General features: G+C 41.4%; 1 protein-coding gene across 2 annotated transcripts in view; it reads left to right on the forward strand.

Moving 5' to 3' along the window:
• The window catches only part of LOC134205308 (broad-complex core protein), a 222,075-nt gene that overhangs the window by 166,260 nt on the left and 36,976 nt on the right, over positions 1–18,839 (forward strand). Inside the window, exon 3 of one of the 2 annotated variants that reach the window (XM_062680454.1) lies at positions 10,503–10,765. In XM_062680454.1, coding sequence (XP_062536438.1) covers positions 10,580–10,765 — 186 coding nt within the window. In that variant the 5' untranslated portion in view covers positions 10,503–10,579. The remainder of the gene's footprint in view (positions 1–10,502; positions 10,766–18,839) is intronic. The other variant, XM_062680453.1, reaches the window with a different exon arrangement.

Genomic DNA, 18,839 nt, shown 5'->3' on the forward strand with positions numbered 1-18,839 from the left:
ACTAATAATCAGGAGATCAGCGAAATAAGTTACGGTCATCACCGTATTTTCCCAGCTTGTCAGTTTATCAAGCGAGTTTTCCTCTCTATCTTTGTACATGTCAGACTACAGCAAAGAACATTTGCTCAACTCCTCGTAGAGCGTCTATTAATTTTATTTCATGATTAGATACATTTATGACTGTGAGATGAGAAACGGAATATCAATTTAAATGGCGACAAAATTCGCTATTTGTTGTTCAACCATGCGCCTCCATCAACCATGAAAGACTCCTTTTCAATCACCCTTCTAATTGTCATTCGGCATGGAACATTTGGAAACGACTAATTGTATGAGTCACCAGACAAGTACCAAACAAACAAGCTCCATCCATGCACTGTCGCTCCTAAACTGCGCCTAGCACAGTGGTGTTATTCACTAATCATCTCTTAGTACACATGCGGCCGTATCTAGGAACATAGCAGCACTCCATCGCTGCAGAATGCAAATAAACCAAACATGTGTACTAGGCTGCAAATGTGTGTATATATAAAATGCCGTCTGCCTGCCTGCATGCATGTCGGCGGAGAAAAGGCAATCGACCGTTTGTCCGACACTGTCACTGGGTTAAGGTGAAGGTCATATATTCTCTACACTATACTCTACTGCTCTATGCTGCGCCGGCTGCCAGCGTTCTTGGCTTTGCCATTTGCTTTGCTTGCCTGTTAGACAGTTATACGCGCGCTGCCAGAGTATGTATTTTTGCTATTTTGATTTGAGCAGAACGTGTTGTGTGCTCGGTCGTCGTCTGTTGCTGATGGTGCAGCACCACACATAGAGGGATCTACCATCATCCAAGCCAGATAGAAAGCACGGGAGACCCAGCATAGTTTTTTTATGTATATTGTATTCTGAAATACGCATCTGATGGTATTGCGTGCTAGAGCATGATAGAAAGCATGATAAAATTAATTCACGATTTGTTACACACATCAGCTACTAGAGACCTTAATAACTATAAAGAGTGGAGAATGATAAGTCCGAGCAACACACTTGTTATAGATAAGTATCTGTGGATCAACTAAATCGAGTCACATTAGAGTTGCGGCAACCAAATCAATCAAAATTGTTTTACTAGGGTTTCTCCTAATGGTTGTTAGATATAATCACTGGACTAATAAAAGTGTTATGAATGATAACAACCATTCAAATTGATTACAATTAATCAACGTGATAAAAATTGCTTATTTTTCACGAGTCTCTTTTTGTGATGAACACATCATAGTTACAGATAAGTTGATCTTGCACAGAGAACCAACAATCATATTCAATGTAGGTATATAAGTACTAGCGATCTCATGACGCCTGTCCCATTTTTTCTTCTTCGGGTGTGTCACTGCGACCGGTTATTAGATCTATTGTAGCGCCTGCCACGTTAGAATGCAGTCAAAGTGAAACGGACGAAAATAATGTTACAATAATTAGCTCACTGTACTCCGGACACTTGATTTATATTTGGGGTTAAGTACGGATTCATCGAAATAATTGGATAGGTTTTCAAAGAATGAAAACGATCTTTATTTAACTTCTAGTAAAGCCACTTTTCAAAGTTCAGTATATGCTTAGGTGGGATTCCCAACTAGTTGCACCATCGAGTAACTATGGTTTGTAAACAAAATAAATCATTCCAGCTGTTTTGTTTCTACAAGCAAACTTCTGTGTCCAAGTACTGCCAACTGCTGTCCTAGATGCAAGCACATACCTACTCCTCGACAGCCGGTTATGTACGAATAGCAGCAAGGAAAAAAGCTCACACGTTCTGGTTTCCCATAGCCGGAAAAGCTTCCACATATGTTGGCGGTCCTCAGACAGTCATGCTTTTGCCTTTCCCGATAGTAGGTAAACACTAAGAGTGAGGAGGACATGCATACAAAATACACACGTGGTCGCCGTCCGTATGTGCTGCTGCCTGCCTGAATGTCTGCCTGACTATTTTGCATCACACATCAAACCACCACACCCGCCAACTAACACTAACGTTGAGGAATAGTTTTCACTTTCAACTTGTTGACTTGTTGTTGTCGGTCTGGGTCGGTCGGTCGGTCGGTTGGTTGCTCGGCCCGGCTCTTTACCTTCCGACGACGACGTCATAAAACAACCGGCGTGCCGGCGTATGCGGAGGAGACGTGTGTGTGTTTTCACTTTCCATTTCAATTCTTAGCTACTAGTGTTTCCGCCTTCTTGAGTCTAACGATATTTGGCATTTAAAAATAGAACATAGTCTGTACTATTTCTCACCCAGCTGCTGATGGGGTTATTCGGACTGTATAGTAGCCGTTAACCGAATGCACATCTGACGCAATGCTTATTTATGCTTTGATCCTCCACTAACCTCGTATTCGACCTTGGCTTTCAATTAGCTTCGCTACTTTTACTTGCATTGGTACAAAACCACTCATTGCATAATTTTCCTGAATTTATGACTTTGTGGGACAAGAAGCGAAGTCAGCGAAAATTTTCGCAAAATGTTATAAAAATCACTTCTTATGGCTAATTTTGTTCCAAGTATAAAAATTGAACTTCTTCATCCTTATTGCACAATTACATGTCAGCATAGTGTTATTTTGGAAAACTCAAGTTTGCTTGATAAAAATATTAGCATCACCCCTTCACAATTCAGTGGAATTATGTAGGTGTGAACACTTTAACCAAATAAGACTTTTTTAACCATTCTATTTTTTGTTTCATCCACCAAGTCTTCTTGATTTCCTCCGTATCTTTTCTTTCCCGTTTACTTTTTTTTCAGTGATGAACCCTATCTTAAGAAAAATCACTTTTAAAAAATTACAAAGAAAAAGTTTACCTTGATTAATCTTGATTATTATAAAAACGATTACCAGTAATAGAAACTTAAAATAACGGTTAAAGGTTCCCTTAAACACAAGCGGCACGACTGCCTTTACCGCTGCGACTCTATCGCTGGGTCGCTGCATGCGAGATCCTATTAACGCTTCCATACCAATGTGGCAGACAATCGCAAAAAAAAGAAATATGCAAAAGTCAATCTGATGTTCAACGCTGATAGCCCAAGGCCGACTACTTAGAATGTAAGAATATTTGTTTAAAAAAATAGGTTATTTTTACTCAAATAAGGTTGTTTGGATAAATTCCTATTGGAAAATTGAAGCATCAGTGACATCCTGGGGAATGAAATCTATTTGTTTTTCGTTGAAGTCCATTTGCGATGAACTTCTATTTTCAAAAGGTGAATCTAATCAGAATCCTATAGATGTGAAGTTCATATGGATTTATTTGAAGTGACGTGATGTATGTCAGATTCTTTTTAGAATTCTGATGTGTTCTTTCAAGTCCTAGTGTTGCCAATCGATCGATATGGATTTAAAGTGGATTTTTTGAAACACATACAGGGAGAATGTTAATTTGTGTTACATTCGATAAATTATTATAGTAGACCTGATTTGCCGCCAAAAATTGTATGGCTGGGTAGGTCGAAACATCCTAGATAAATAGATAAATAAAAGGTCCCTCAAACCTAAGCGACGCGATTGTCACTGTCGTTGAGCGAATGTTATCGCGATTCGTTGATTGCAGTGTTTAATGTGTTTTATTCGCTATTCCACAGTGTAGCGTTGCGACGTTGTCGTGCTGCATTGTGATAATGGTTTGGGAGCATCAATGGATTATGCAAGCCTAGCGACACCATGGAAAGTCGCTGCAGCAGGTAGCAACAGCAACTATCGCATCGAATTAGTAAGAAATACCTTAGTATTCTTCCCGCTCATTTAGTTTGAACAATATGAAGCACTAAAATGTTATTATGTTTAAAGGATTAATGATAATGTTCGACTAGAAAACTACACAATACCAAAAATTGAGCGTAAAATAGCCCAAAGATTTCAAAGGATTACAGCGGTTGATCGATCCACTTCGGGTAAGACATAATTTGTCTTATTGATCCGACCTAGCTTGGCCGTGGTAAAATGACTACGGTGGAAAACTAATTTAGTTTTAGAATGGTAGTTAAAACTAATTCAGATAATATTTAAATTAATGCCATACCAACTGATTAAACTACGATTGTAAATAGCTCAATACGCATCTCAGTTGAGAAGAAGTCCTTTTGATTTATAATCCGCTGAGCTGAGCTGCAATTTAAACATAGACACTTTTGACAAAATCATGTTCTTCACGCAAAAAATGGCACCTGAAACTCTGCGTTTGCAGGGTGACGATTTGTTTTGCGAACACAGACCATTTTATTTTTATTGTATAGAACAGCGGTTCTCAACCTGTTTCTTGAGAGGTACCCCTTCGAACTTTTGCATTGATTGAGGTACTCCCTCTTGAAAGTAGGCTTTCAATTCTCTTGAAAGAATAATTCCGAGCCTCTTGAAAAAAGCTTCTGAAAGTAGGCTTCTGAATATCTTGAAAGTAGGCTTCCGCAGCTCTTGATAAGAAGCTTCTGAGCCTTTTGTAGAAAGGCTTTCGAGCCTCTTGAATGGCGGCGTTCGAGCCACTTAAAAGAAGGCTTCCCTTGCATTGAAAGTACGCTTCTGAGCCTCTTGGAAGAAAATTACTCAGCCTCTTGAAAAACGGTTTTCGAGCCACTAAAATTGAAAGGATCCTTCCGATTTTTTTTAAAGAAGGTTCCGACTTTCTTAAAACGAGGCTTCCGAGCCTCTTGGAAAGAAAGCTTCCGAACCTTTTCAATGAAGGCTTCTGAACATCTTGGCATTCGAGGCATTCGAGCTGTGTGAAGAAGGCTTCCGAGAAACGTAGAAGGATGCTCTAATTCTTTTGCAACGAAGTAACCAAGCTTTTCTAAAAAAAAAGCCTTCATGCCTCTCTCCGAACCTTTAAATTCTAGATTTTGGTTCAAAAGCATGTTTCTAACATAAAATTCAAAATTTTGTTTAAATCAGGTAGATTGCATTTAAGATTTTTTAAATTTGCTCATTCGACGTTTTGTCCGTTTGATCCGTTCTGCAGACCCTCGTTCGCTGTTCTGGTTGATGAGGGCAGGGTTCAAATGGCATTGATTTACTGATCGCCATGCATATTGACAAGACAAAGTTTTGAAATAAAAAAAAACACAATTATCAAAACTTGCTTGGGGTACATGTACGCCAGGTTGAGAACCGGTGAAGTAGAAGATAGATTATAACGAGTCATGCTGTAACCGTTCGAGTTCACGATTTTTCTCCTTCCACATTACACGGGTCTATTGGAGAAAACTAGTGATACATGCAAACGGTGTTCCTTGACCTGAACATTTTCAGCACTAATATTTTGACCTTTCTGGTTATTACAATACCAAACGCATCACAAATTATTATTCGTTTGGTATTTTGCATATACATTTTTGGTATTATTTTTTGGTATTTTACCTCTTATGCAAGGCTAGCTCATACCAATTTCTGTTATCAAGGTCGTCGCTCAAGATCGATATCGGTGGGCAGCTCTCTACGCTATGTATGTTTTCAGATTTGTAAACGGTAACGATTGAAACAAGCATCCGCGGAACAGCAATAGCTTATATGTAGATCTGTTGGAAATATAAGCAATGCCACTTGAACAGCACACGGTACCCATCAAATCCTGTGCAGCACTTGCACCATCTTTTTACGCACTTTCATCCACTCGGACTACAAATCCTAGTCTTCTTTGAAATATTTCCTTGTTTGCCGGAGCTTACCCCTCAAAATCGCTTATCTATTGGGCCAAGTTCTGACGAGATTGGCCTCTGCGGCAAAAAAACAACAACATCGTTGACTTCGTACCACTCCATCACTGCACTATGGTCTTTCCGCGTAAAACTATATCCTGGACCATAGTGCACTGGTTTTGCATAATGACCAGATCAGTCTGAAACAAAGTTTCACCTTCGTGGAACCGGATAAATGGCAGCAGGCGCTTCTGGACGCATTCTCTTTATATATTTGGCCGTTGATGGTGCCGGTAGCTATGTACCACTTTCTAATTGCCACACCCACAGGTCGCTTGCCACGCCAAGTACTTCTTGACCAATTTATCAACCTTCTTTCCTCCGGAACTTCTCCGGGAACATCCACGCGGGACTTGCCAATGATACACTCCAAGCCAGGGATCTGCTTGGAATCCGCTTCAATGTACGGCTCGTCATCCATTACGATGCATTTCTGCTTCACCAATCACTCGCTGTACAGCTTCCTGGCGTGGAATTTGGCAATCGTATTCTGATAATTGGTTCGTTTAGGCACCTTTCTTTAAGACATGAAATCAGGCACGCTTCTTTGGCTGCTGGATGAACCAGATGGAAGAATTGACCTTCTTGGCCACGTCTCGAATCGAATGGTTCGGATTGCACTTGATTACCCCTCACCTTATTTGTATACACAGGTTCAGTCATCATCGCTTTTCTTCCGCTTACAGCTCGCCGCTATGTCGTCTGGGTCTCCTTAAACGATTTTATCACAAGGGACATGGTTTTCCTCGACCACGCCCATAGTTGGAATGTGAGAACTTTCGAGCAATTACCAGCTAAAGTTGGACTAGGTTCACAACATCTTGGCGAGCGTGAGGCAAAACCGATGATGAAGGAACATAACACCGTTTCTATATCTCAATAGTCTCCACAATGTTAGCTAGAAAATTCAATTATAGATAAGAGATTCATCCCGTAGCTGCAGCTTTCAAATCGCAATAGACCTTTTTTAAGTTCATTGCGCCGCTAATTCAAGCCAGAGCAAAATAGGAGCATGTTAATACCCCTTTTCTCTGTATAAAAAGACACATTATTCCTTGAAAAAAATTTCTATAAGAGTAATAACTTAACTTGAACTATGCATCGGCCACTCCCGTCCGGAAGACGCTTCCTGACGAACCACAACTCGTGCACGACGCTACGCCATACCGTTAATGACGTTAAATACCCGGATGAGCAGCTGTAATACCACAAACCTAAATCCCAACATAGTCCGTCCTGAAATTACGCAATCTAACCTTGAGTCGCTACGAGTATCTTACTCTATGCCTCTTTCCCCTTACTAACTGTTGATAATAAGATGATATCTATTGTAAATATCTCTGCTCCGTTATGTGTTATACACGCCTGCGCCTGTCAAATAAACGCAATAGATATAAAAAAGGATTCGGCCATACGAAATAATGCCACAATCACCATTTGCATCCAAACTTACGGCTGCTGCTTGAATCCCGCATCGCTCTATATTCTCCTACGTGTCTGCCCGAAATGTTCCGACTCCTCATGTCTATGTGATGTGGTCTTAGAACTTCACGGCTTTAGCAAATTTCAACCGTCGTGACTTTATACGCATGTTTAGGGACACGGCAGGTTTTTCCGTCCATCGTCGTAGGGGCTAAAACCAACGAAAACAATGTACATTTGCTAGAACTCCACTATATCAGGATGTTTCTCCGTAGCTTACGATTTGGTACGGATGAGTTTGGCAAAAAAGTGTCCCTTAATTGGTTTTCGAGACTATGACGAAAAGACGAAAATACCTGCTGTGCCCCTACATGTTTCCGATTTTGCAGGTTTGCACCGCTGCTCGAATTTTTCATTCAAAACTACAACTGAGGGAAATACCACATCTCGATAATCAAACGACTGCAATGGGCAATGTACGTAGCCGGAATGTTGGACAATAACTCAGTACAGTAGCGTAGCCACGGGGGGCAGGGGGGTTGACATAAAGCCCACCCCCACCCCACTAAGAGACAAAATTTTTAGAAGAAATTTTTTTTAGAGGAAGAAAATGTTCAGAAACCTCCAACCCCCCCCCCCTTAAAGAACTTTCTGGCTACGCCACTGACTCAGTAAAATTTGTTCTACAAGACGGCTACAAGAAGCCGTAGCTAGCTAGCTTAACCGATCAGGCGGAAGACCCTCCGTATATTTCTATGGACCGAGCAAAATGGAGAAGCCACAGGTACAATTTATGCATTGCACATTGGTGAAGGGCATTGATTCCTTGGTTTCAAAAATTGATAATTCTGTAAAAATATGAAAACAAACAAATCGACCCCATATAATTGGTCGATAAGTCTGGTGAGAGATCTTTTAATCTCTATAACCAAAACAGTCGTTGTTCATTTGTTAAGTATGACGAAATTAAAACATAAAAACAGTAATTTATGACATATGGCCCGATCACAATGAATATCAAACCAGTCTTTGTCAGATTTACTTTGCAAGGGACAACGTCTTACAACTAAATGTTCAAATACAGAAAAAAAAATCATCCGATTCAGCAATGACATAATGTGACAACAACCGATAACACACCTCCACCGGTGTTGTCGGTCTCAAACTGCGATATTAATACTTAATGGTGTGGTGCCTGACTCTCTCGGTTGACCAATAGCGCGTGTTAATATTTAAACCGTATCTTCTTCTTTCAAGTTCGCTGAAAGTTGATGCCGAGTTCTAGTTCAATGTGATCTATTTTTATTTTAGTTTTTTGCCTCTAGCGCGCTGCGGTTGATCGCGAAGGCGAGAAAAATCCTAATTTAATTCGGTGGAAACTAGGAGTGCGCGCCCGCTCTATCAACCGCGCTCGGTTTGATGTTGGATGTATGGAAGCGTATGGTTAGTGATACCGAGTTCGCGATGCATTCAAATTAGATTGGTGTATTGAACATCAGTTGAATGCGAAAACCAAAATTGCATAATTCATAGATTATTTCAGACTGTTCAGATTCCTTCATGATTGTAAATAGGAAAACTAAAACACATTTCACTTTTTCTACATGATTGTATTGTATCTAGCAAACAAAAGTGATGATAATATTTTAAATCTTCTATATAATAAAAATTAAATGGTCTGTGTTCGTATCCGCATAACAGGAAAACGGTTGGATGGATTTTCTTCATTCCTTCAGCAGATATGTTTGTTATCCTTTCCGACGGATTTATATGATATTTCCTTATGCGAAAATCACGGTTAGGTTGAGTAAATCGTGAAAAACTAAAATTGAGATTCGTATGGGCCTTTTGCATGGGTAGTTCAGAACGCGCATTTTTGCCTACTACGCAGGACAACGTCTGCCGGGTCGACTAGTAATATATACTTTTCTTAAGAAAATATTGAAGATATCGCAAGGAACATATCGCAACTTGCATCGGGAGATTTTTCATCACAGCGTACCCATTAATTGAAAATGCAGAATCGTTCAAGTCTAAAATATATTTCATGGTAATTAATACTAGAGATGTTCATACCCTTGACGAAATCTAATTTACTCTCTCCCCAAGACCAAGACCAAGGTGACAAAGGGGCTTCAAACCCAACATTTTGTTAACAGCCATAAATTGCATGTTCTGCAAACCTTTTCATCGTTTTGAGCTTATTTCTTGAGATTATAAGCTGACATAGTTGCTTCTCAGTTGCAACTGAGTTTTTTGGTAGAAAGTTTCAGATATGAGGCCCACGTATCGTCTTTTCAACGCTAATGTGCATAGCTCTGTTTGATGCTGGGCACCCACTACCACATGGCGTGCACGCCGCGTTCAAAACCGCTATGTGGGTATCCTTTAAGTTTGTCACTAGAAACCTGTTACACGCCTGGGTACTAGCAATTACAATCCAAGTAACAATTATGATTCTATGACACTCTTTGAAACAGTGATTTACTCTTCAAGTTTGCTGTAAAACCACCATAAATCCGTCGATGTTACTTCTTCTTCTTCTTCTTATTGGCATTACATCCCCACACTACTGGGACAGAGCCGCCTCACAGCTTAGTGTTCATTAAGCACTTCCACAGTTATTAACTGCAAGGTTTCTAAGCCAAGTTACCATTTTTGCATTCGTATCATGAGGCTAACACGATGATACTTTTATGCCCAGGGAAGTCGAGACAATTTCCAATCCGAAAATTGTCTAGATCGGCACCGGGAATCAAACCCACCCACCCCCAGCATGGTCTTGCTTTGTAGCCGCGCCGCTTACCGCACGGCTAAGGAGGGTCACATATAAGAATAGATAGACTGTAATATCGATTTTCTGTTTTATTGTCCTGGTATGTAATCTATTTCATAAATCAAAACATGCATTTTGCCTTCACATATAACAGATAACTATTTACTCATTGAAGAAGCCAAAATACAGTCGAAATAACAGACAGTAGTATATCCCTGTTTTGACTCCAGAATTAAGACTACGTGCCAAGAAAAACCCAAAAATACTAATACATAATTGTTACGTACTTCATAATCTATTCATATTACAGGCTTTATCACTTGATAAAGTTATGAAACGACATATAAATTATTTCCAGTGGGAATTAGGTACATGAGCTTCTAAAACAAGTTACTCGAATAACCTGTAGTCTAAATAACCTTTTAGATGACTATTTAAATTTATAAAATTTTAAAGCAATTATTACCCGTAGTACATTCATTTAGAAACAAATTGTTCTATATACATATTACTAAGCATATGTAATGATCTGTAATGAAACCACCAATAAACGATCAATATTTGATTCTCTTTATTTCCAGGATCTTTCGGCACATCTTATATAACACCGGCGATTGCTGAGCGCCAACAAAACAGAAAGAAAAAAAACCCATAAAATGGTCGACACACAGCATTTTTGCTTGCGATGGAATAACTATCAAAGCAGCATTACCTCTGCTTTCGAAAATCTGCGAGACGATGAAGACTTTGTCGATGTGACGCTGGCATGCGACGGGCGAAGTCTCAAGGCACATCGAGTCGTCCTGTCGGCCTGCAGTCCCTATTTCAGAGAATTGCTAAAGGTAGGTGTTGTATTGAAAATTTAGGCAAAACAAGCGCTGAGATTGCAATGTTTGAACAATCATCTCTGGCTATCGATATGTTCAAAGATGTTTGATTAGTAGGCGCAGAAATTAAGTTGATTTTTTAAGCTTATTTCCTCCGCCTACTGATAACGGTATTACAATTTAGAATGGATTTTAATTATTTTGCTAGCTATTTAGATAAAATTTCATCAAGCTTTTTTACACAACTACATTCGATTCGAAATAAACGAAAAATGCAACACGGCGCAACAAAGCCACTCCGGTATTGGTTTTATTTAAAGGCATCTGTATATTTTCTGCACTTCATCTATACTTCTGCATATACGTAATATACGGCTGCAAGCAAAGGCCGAAAAAGTTGACTTGAAAGTAGGACATGCTGTAAACTGCAATCAAACCAATAAGCAAAAAAACAATAATTTGAGAAAGTGTCCTTCAAAGTGCTTAAAAATAAGATTCCACGTTATTCAACTGAAACTGCAGCAACAGCAGTGCAATGCAATGCAATTTGACGATGCAGCGCAGACAGACTTCGTCACCATCATCATCATCACCACCGTCATCGCCATCGTCGCTGTCGTGGTCGATTGCCACTGCTTAAAGTCGCCTGAAGCGCATGGAGGGAGAAAGATTTCGCCGAAATATTTACTCATTGCGTCCGCTGCACTTCTATATATGCACTTCCAAATGCACATTTTTTTGTGTGCAGCGCGAACGACGAGCGACCATCTCGACGGATCTTGTCTCGAAGCATGGGAAGAAAAGGAAAGTTTGCCTAATTATTTGACTGTGCGAGACCGACGGCGGACGTGTACTTTGCGAATCCCATTAGCGCCTTTGTTTGCTCTCGCAAAAATTTGAAATTCCGTTATTTGAGAGCACCTTTATCCAGGTCACCGCCGGCCGTGAGATTTGACAATGGATCTTGCATTGCGCTCATGTAACGCTTGGTCAACACTCAACGACAAATTCAATGCGTCAGGGTCGTGTAATTCGTCATTGGGTTTATTAAAATTCAAAGGCAGATAACAACCTAACCCCACTCAACAATTTCCACACTACTAGATGTAGGAGCTTTTCCACCGAATCGAACTCACGTGGTGCCTCACAACGTTACAACTGAGTAAATCCTTTTCCCGTTTTTCTTTTGTTTTTGTAGCATCTTGTACTGAAAAACTTTGCTTTGAAAAACTCTTTGTTGTGTTCATAATTCTTAAGTTGATGAAAATAATATGATCCCATTAATTGTAATCAGGCTAGGGCTGAAGAGGCCTGTACAGTATGTAAAAGTTGGCGTCGTTTTGCTCTACCCGTAGCTGCAGGTCGCCAACCAAGGACTCTACAAAGAGTCAACAAATCAACTTCTGCCTGATCGATCCACGTTGCTCACTGTGTGCTTCGTCTTCTTGTGCCCATCGGATCACTATAACGACAACCATTTTCATTTGGTGTTTCAAACATTCTGGCTACGTGCATAGCCTACTCCAGATGTCTGATTTTCGTGGTGTGTTCGATGGATGGCTCCATGCACCGTCCTCCATCTGCATCCCGACACGTAGCACTTTTCATCATACACAGATCAAAGTTACAAAGCCGGTGCCGGTCTAGGATTGGAAATTGTCTCGACTTACCTGGGCATAAAAGTATGCTAGCATCATGAATGCAAAAATGGTAACCTGGCTTAGAAACCTCGCAGTTAATAACTGTGGAAGTGCTCAATGAACACTAAGCTGCGAGGCGGCTCTGTCCCAGTGTGGGAATGTAATGCCAATAAGAAGAAGAAGAAGAAGAAGAAGAGGAAGATCAAAGTTACGATTTCGGCCCAAATCCATATGAACCTCATCGTTCACCTGGATTTCATCACCATCGATACAAACTAGGGATGAGGTGGATAACTTGTTTTTCTTGTTTTTGGGTTGGGTATTCAGTTCCTGAACCCCTTATTTAATTTTTTTTATCTTAACCGATTTCCACCAATTTTGGGACACATATTCTTTATCCTTAGCAGACGATTATAGCTGGGGTGTTCTGGTCATTGGGAAAAGGGGGAGGTGTGTGGGTGGCGTAAAGTGCGAGTTTATGAATGAGTATGTTAAGCTTTCGAGGCTCTCATTTTCACGAAAATGCCCTTAATACGAAATTTTTTCTAACTTGACCTTTCCCTGAAAATGACATATCCGTGAAAGGAGCAAGCTATTGACATAAAACCATTTGGCGTAATTGTGAACAGCTTCAAAAGTGATGGTTATTTGGCATAACGGACGTTTGACATAATTTTTTGTGTAACTAAAAAACCGCAATGGTGAAAATAGCTCCGGTCGGTAATAATACTAAAAAGACATAAACCTTTCGTAGAAAGCATGCATTAGCTGTTATTCCTTCATCGGAATTATGGTTTGCCCAGTGAAAAGCATTAATTAATGTGTTTCCTTCTGGATGATGGATGTAATTCCTTCTTCAAAGGTGGACATTTGCTCGGAATAAGGCAACGATAGATCTGATTCTTTCTTTAGAAGTAGGCGTTTTCCCAGAGACGATGGTGGAATTGATTCCATCTTTAAGAATAGGAACAAGGTAATGGTGGTTTTAATTTCTTCTTAAAAAATGGATGTCTTCTTTAGAAATAGGCGTTTGTCCGGAATAAGACTATGCACAGTGTTTAAAATCGTGTTTTAAAAGCGTTTACTTAATAGTACCTTTATTATGCGATTTAGCGTAATAATGGCTTCTAGGCATTTTATCAGTATGTTGTTACGCTTCTTTAAAGGTATTCAGCTTAATGATCAATCCCCCTATTAGTGAGATGAAAAATATTTTTTCCATTTTTCAACATACAAAGTTCGTTTTTTCACAAAAGTTATAGAAAAACTTCCCTTGAAAAACTTTGTCAAAAACCCCAAGTTCGTAATTTCATTATTTTTGGAGATACAGTCCCTTCCCGATTTTGGCAGCACGACCGGATTTTAATGTTGCCAAAAACGGAAAAAAAATTTCTTACAAAATTTATATTTTTTTGCTTAATTGTATCTAAATACTTAGAATCTGTACTACAAATTAGGGGAACTGCTCCTTGAATTCATGCCATGTACCCAAATCAACACCATTCGAAAACAAAGGATCGGGGGGTAAATTGTTTTATTTCTCATTTTTATGATTTTTTTCAGCAGCGCCAGAAAACACCAAAACACAACACACATTGAGCCTAAATTGCCTGTTTTGCGAATGTCATTGATATAGGAGCATGTTATTAATAATGGAACAGATACCCCATGTGGAGTGTATTTGAGTAATGCACGTGCATCATAATTGACATTTTTGCGATATTATTCATAACTCGGAGATTTTAGTTCCAACAAAATTGAAACAAATCCAAGAATGGTAATCAAACGATAGTGTAACTAATTAGCCAATTTCATAATATAAATTTAATAATAAATAATATTTGAAATTAACTATAGCATCAGCCACGTCCTTACACAGTCCATTGAAGTGCTGACTTGAATCTGACATCTCATATAAATTTTAGTCCACCTAAAATGCTTTTTTTATCATAATTCACTAAATATGCTACAAATGTCGAATTCTTATATAATGCATTTTGATGGATACAAACTTTCTTGTGGTCGGTGTGAACAAAGTTCTGTGCACAATTTTCGCTGGCATTATGGAAAAAATGAACGCAAGGCATAAGCAATTCCATTGTTTTAGAAAATGATAACGGAAATCTGCATTCTGCACATTAGTCAAGCGTATCCAATGTAGTGTGACTATGGGTTAACTACACTCGACTCACCAAAATCAAATACCTTTGCACTAGTCGGTCTCCTAACACTCAACCCAGGAATATATCAGGCGGCAATGATTGATCCATGAGCACAATGTGCACCTCGGACTACGAGTCAGAGTGTAGCCAATTGGAAGCTGGAAGACCATTTGCGGCATGCCACCTCTGACACTCGACAGCAGTCAACTGCAGTCGCTGCAGGACATCTCACTCCGGTTCTCCACGCACTACTTTCATTATTATAACTTTGAAAATATGGCAGAATCCTACATCATACTTAAGGTCACTCCTGACAGACTCCAAGTTTCAAAGTGCTCTCGTTTTCGGGGGCACACCACTCGATATGTAGGCGGCGGACAACTGTCATTTTTGTTGATTCAGCTTTGCTGCGTCGCAGCATGCGTGAAAAAATAAAAATGACAGTTGTGCGTTGAGTGGTGTGCCCCCGAAAACGCGAGCACTTTGAAACATGGATTCTGTCAGGAGTGACCTTAAGAGGGAAGCAAAGCGGACTAGTCATTAACACGTTGAAAACGAAGTAGGCTCAAGAGAGACAACGGCCATTCACCACGAGCTTGTATCAATGGCGACAAAATCAAGGTGGTTGAAGAATTCGTGTACTTGGGCTCACTTGACCTCCGATAACGATACCAACAGACAAATTCGGAGCGTACGTACTTTAAACTCCAAAAAACACTCCGATCGAATAGAGTTCGCCGCCGAACCGAACAGGCTCCCTCATTAAACCGGTAGCGGTAGTTCTTCTCCGAGATCTGGACAATGCTTGTGGAGGACCAACGCATACTTGGAGTAAAAATGGTTCTCTACAACGATCCGACGGGCACAAGAAGGCGAGGTGTGCAGCGATCAGGGTGGAAAACGATTTACGGACCCTCCGTTTTTTTTTTCTTCCTAAACAATGGAGGGGGAATCTGCTCAACAGACATCCTGGGTTGACCAGGAAGTGCTGGGTTAGGGCCACCTCAATGAGGGAGGCAGGGCTGCATCCCCGACCAGCTAAACCGTTTCCATTGCCGCCAAGCCCATCGTCCCTTTGGTACAACCAGAAAGTAATGCTTCAAAGGGGGCCAGTGCATGACGCACCCTCGAGGTTAGCTGCGTGTCCTTGCACCATCGAACATCGTGATTCGCGTTTTTAGAAGAACACCATGGTATCGTGCCAGCGCATTGCCGGCTTTCCACGTGGCCATACCACACGCGATGTCCTCTGAAGGTGGGCAGGGTCGACTTCGCGCCTGCTTCCCTCTGCACAACTGGTATCAAGAATGATGATGCCGCGTGCACCCCAAATTGACCTTTCTGCGATAGGGCCTATTCGCCCAGCACACAGAGGGACTTGCCGACGCGAGGCCTACGCCTGCCCCAGCCTTGACGAGGACCCTTTCCGTCCTCGGGCTCGGAACCCGCCTGGTTGACCGACGCCGCGAAAGCGACGATACCATGTTGTTCTTCGCGCGGCCACTTGTTCGATAAAAGGATCGAGTTCGACCACAGAGCATGACCACCGGTATGACCCATGAAGCCGACTCCGATCCCTTGGACCACCTCTTATTTGCGCCTGAACTAGCCATCGTTTGAGTCCACGCGCCACCTTCTGTGTAGCTCCGAGACGATTTGGGCGATAGCCGATAAAACGGCGTTCCAGCCAACTTCGTCTTTACACATCCTCCGAACTAGGTTGTCCGGGGTAGTGTCCAGACCACATGTGGCAAGCATGTGGTCACGCATTGCGCGAAAACATGAGCACACGAACAACACGTGTTCCGCCGTTTCCTCTAAACCTGCGCACACCAAACACTCGGGCGAAGCCGAGCAAGCCAGCTGCTTTACCTGCACTTTGATTTTGCAGCACGCTTAAACGCCGGGCACATCAGGCCCCATGGGTGCTTGCTGTTCACAGCTTTGCTGGAACAAATCAAACAATTGGGAGGGTTCGTGCAGCATTGTGCCTTATGTCCCTCAATCCGCAGCGTCGGCAGAGATTGCTTCTGTCAGGGCCTTTGCAGTCCCATTGCTTGTGCCCCGGTTCCAGGCACTTGAAGCAAACTTCGGGTTGCTCGTATATGCGCACAGGGCATACCGACCATCCCACCTTGACGCTCCCTAACTTGACTACCTTGGAGGCGTCCGCTGCAGATAGCCGAACCAAAGCTACCTGCGTCCCTGCCGGACCTTTCCGTAGCCGAACGGCTCCTCCGTATACTGCGTGACTGGTAGCGTACAGCAGACTGTTATGTACCGAAGAGGCCACTCCGGCCTTAGGCTGAATAAATAATAATAAAACCACATGTGACGCATCACTCGCCTATCGAAGCAGCTAGAATTACACCAGTGATCTCATGGGAACTTCACAGGAGGTACTCCACTTCTGATACTTCGCCATCACAAACAGAACACTCGAGAGCAGGCATTTTACGTGTGAGTGAGCATTGTAAACATTGATCTATTCCAATTGTAGCATCCGTAGCCAATGAGTGAACTGCCTCAATCAGATGGATGCTAAACAACGAGTAGGAGCGATCATTGCTGTGATAAACAATGATCAACACCGTCTAACAAGCCAAGCCGTGGTGAGGTATCCACGTAAGCTACGATTTTTGCATTCGTACCCCACTTGATCTAGTACAATGAAACCAAACAATCAAACCACATCATGCGTTCTACTTTATTCGCTCTTCTTTCAAAGTGATAAGATAGTCAAGATCGGGTATCAACGCCTCCAATTCAGTGTGCTAGAGTTCCAGACTCATAGAGATCTTCATTTTTAGAATGCTAGAATGGCTTCTTCTATCAGCGCACCGGGGGCCCTCTTTAGCCGTGCGGTAAGATGCGCGACTACAAAACAAGACCATGCTGAGGGTGGCTGGGCTCGATTCCCGGTGCCGGTCCAGACAATTTTCGGATTGGACATTGTCTCGACTTCCCTGGGCATAAAAGTATCATCGTGTTAGCCTCATGATATACGAATGCAAAAATGGTAACCTGGCTTAGAAACCTCGCAGTTAATAACTGTGCAAGTAATGAACACTAAGCTGTGAGGCGGCTCTGTCCCAGTGTGGATGTAATGCCAATAAGAAGAAGAAGAAGAAGAAGATCAGCGCACCGTAACGACACTCATTGTTGTGTTACCAAGTGATTCGCTTCACTAAATAGGCTTCCATTGTTGAGCGTTGAAGATCATTAAAAGGTGAATCATCGAACGTCCAATTTCAAAGATCTTAGGAATCTCTTAACCTACCCCGCACAAAGCATCAAGATGGCTTAGATTAACCCAATTTTTCTAATGATCTGACTGTTTTTTGCAATGCCTGCTCGAAAGCCTTACGGTTACATGTTACCAAACTCTTACCATTACTGTTGAACTGTTGGCAAACATGATGGAATCAAAAGGTTCGTTATGCAATTGAAACATCAGGAAGCTGGAAAAGTCAACAGTGTTCTGATATTAATCGCTAGACAAATTCGCGTCAATTTTAAACAATAAGACTCTTTGGAATAAAATTGTTGCTTATTATCTATACGGGAATGCAGCAGAAAGACGGATAAAATGACAGTTTCTCGGCTGGTATCAGAAAAGAGGCGCATAATAAGCAAAACGACTTGATGGCTATATAGCGCATTTAGAAAATCGAATGTGCTAAACACTAGTTATTACACCTACCGTGGCTCGCTTGCTCCTGGATCACTCATCACAATCGGGAAGAAAATGTTGCCAAAAACGGGTGTTGCCAAAAACGGGAGTAAAATGTGCGATTGAATTCGAGTGCGATTGAATTCGCATTCTATACCGTCCCGCCCAGTCCGTTGCTGGGGGCATGGAGTGCGATCCTCTCGTTTAATAAACAATGTGCACTCGCTTGGCTGTGGATATACAACAGTAAAGCAAATGTGGAGATTGGGCAAATCAAAGCATCCGAAAGATATTCAATTTGCAAAAGAGAGCTAACCGCGGTGGAGGTTGGTACTCGGATTCTGATGGCTTTTCCGCAAACGTGACCTTTAAGTGGTCTTGTTGTGTAGGGGTTATCACGCCTATCTAGAGAGTAGGAGGTTGAGGTTCGAGTCCCTCCAAGACACGTGGATTCTTTTCGCAAATTTCATATCAATTTGTCCATTTCGAAACATATGCTGTGCATATGCACAGCCAAGATATTTAACAAAAAATGGTTTTCGTACGGCCGAGTTGCCGAATAATATGCAATTAATTGTAATCAAGTGTCGGTCTTTCACCGTCATTAGTCGTCT

This window comes from Armigeres subalbatus, chromosome 1 (genome assembly GCF_024139115.2).
Source record: "Armigeres subalbatus isolate Guangzhou_Male chromosome 1, GZ_Asu_2, whole genome shotgun sequence".
NCBI lineage: Eukaryota > Metazoa > Arthropoda > Insecta > Diptera > Culicidae > Armigeres > Armigeres subalbatus.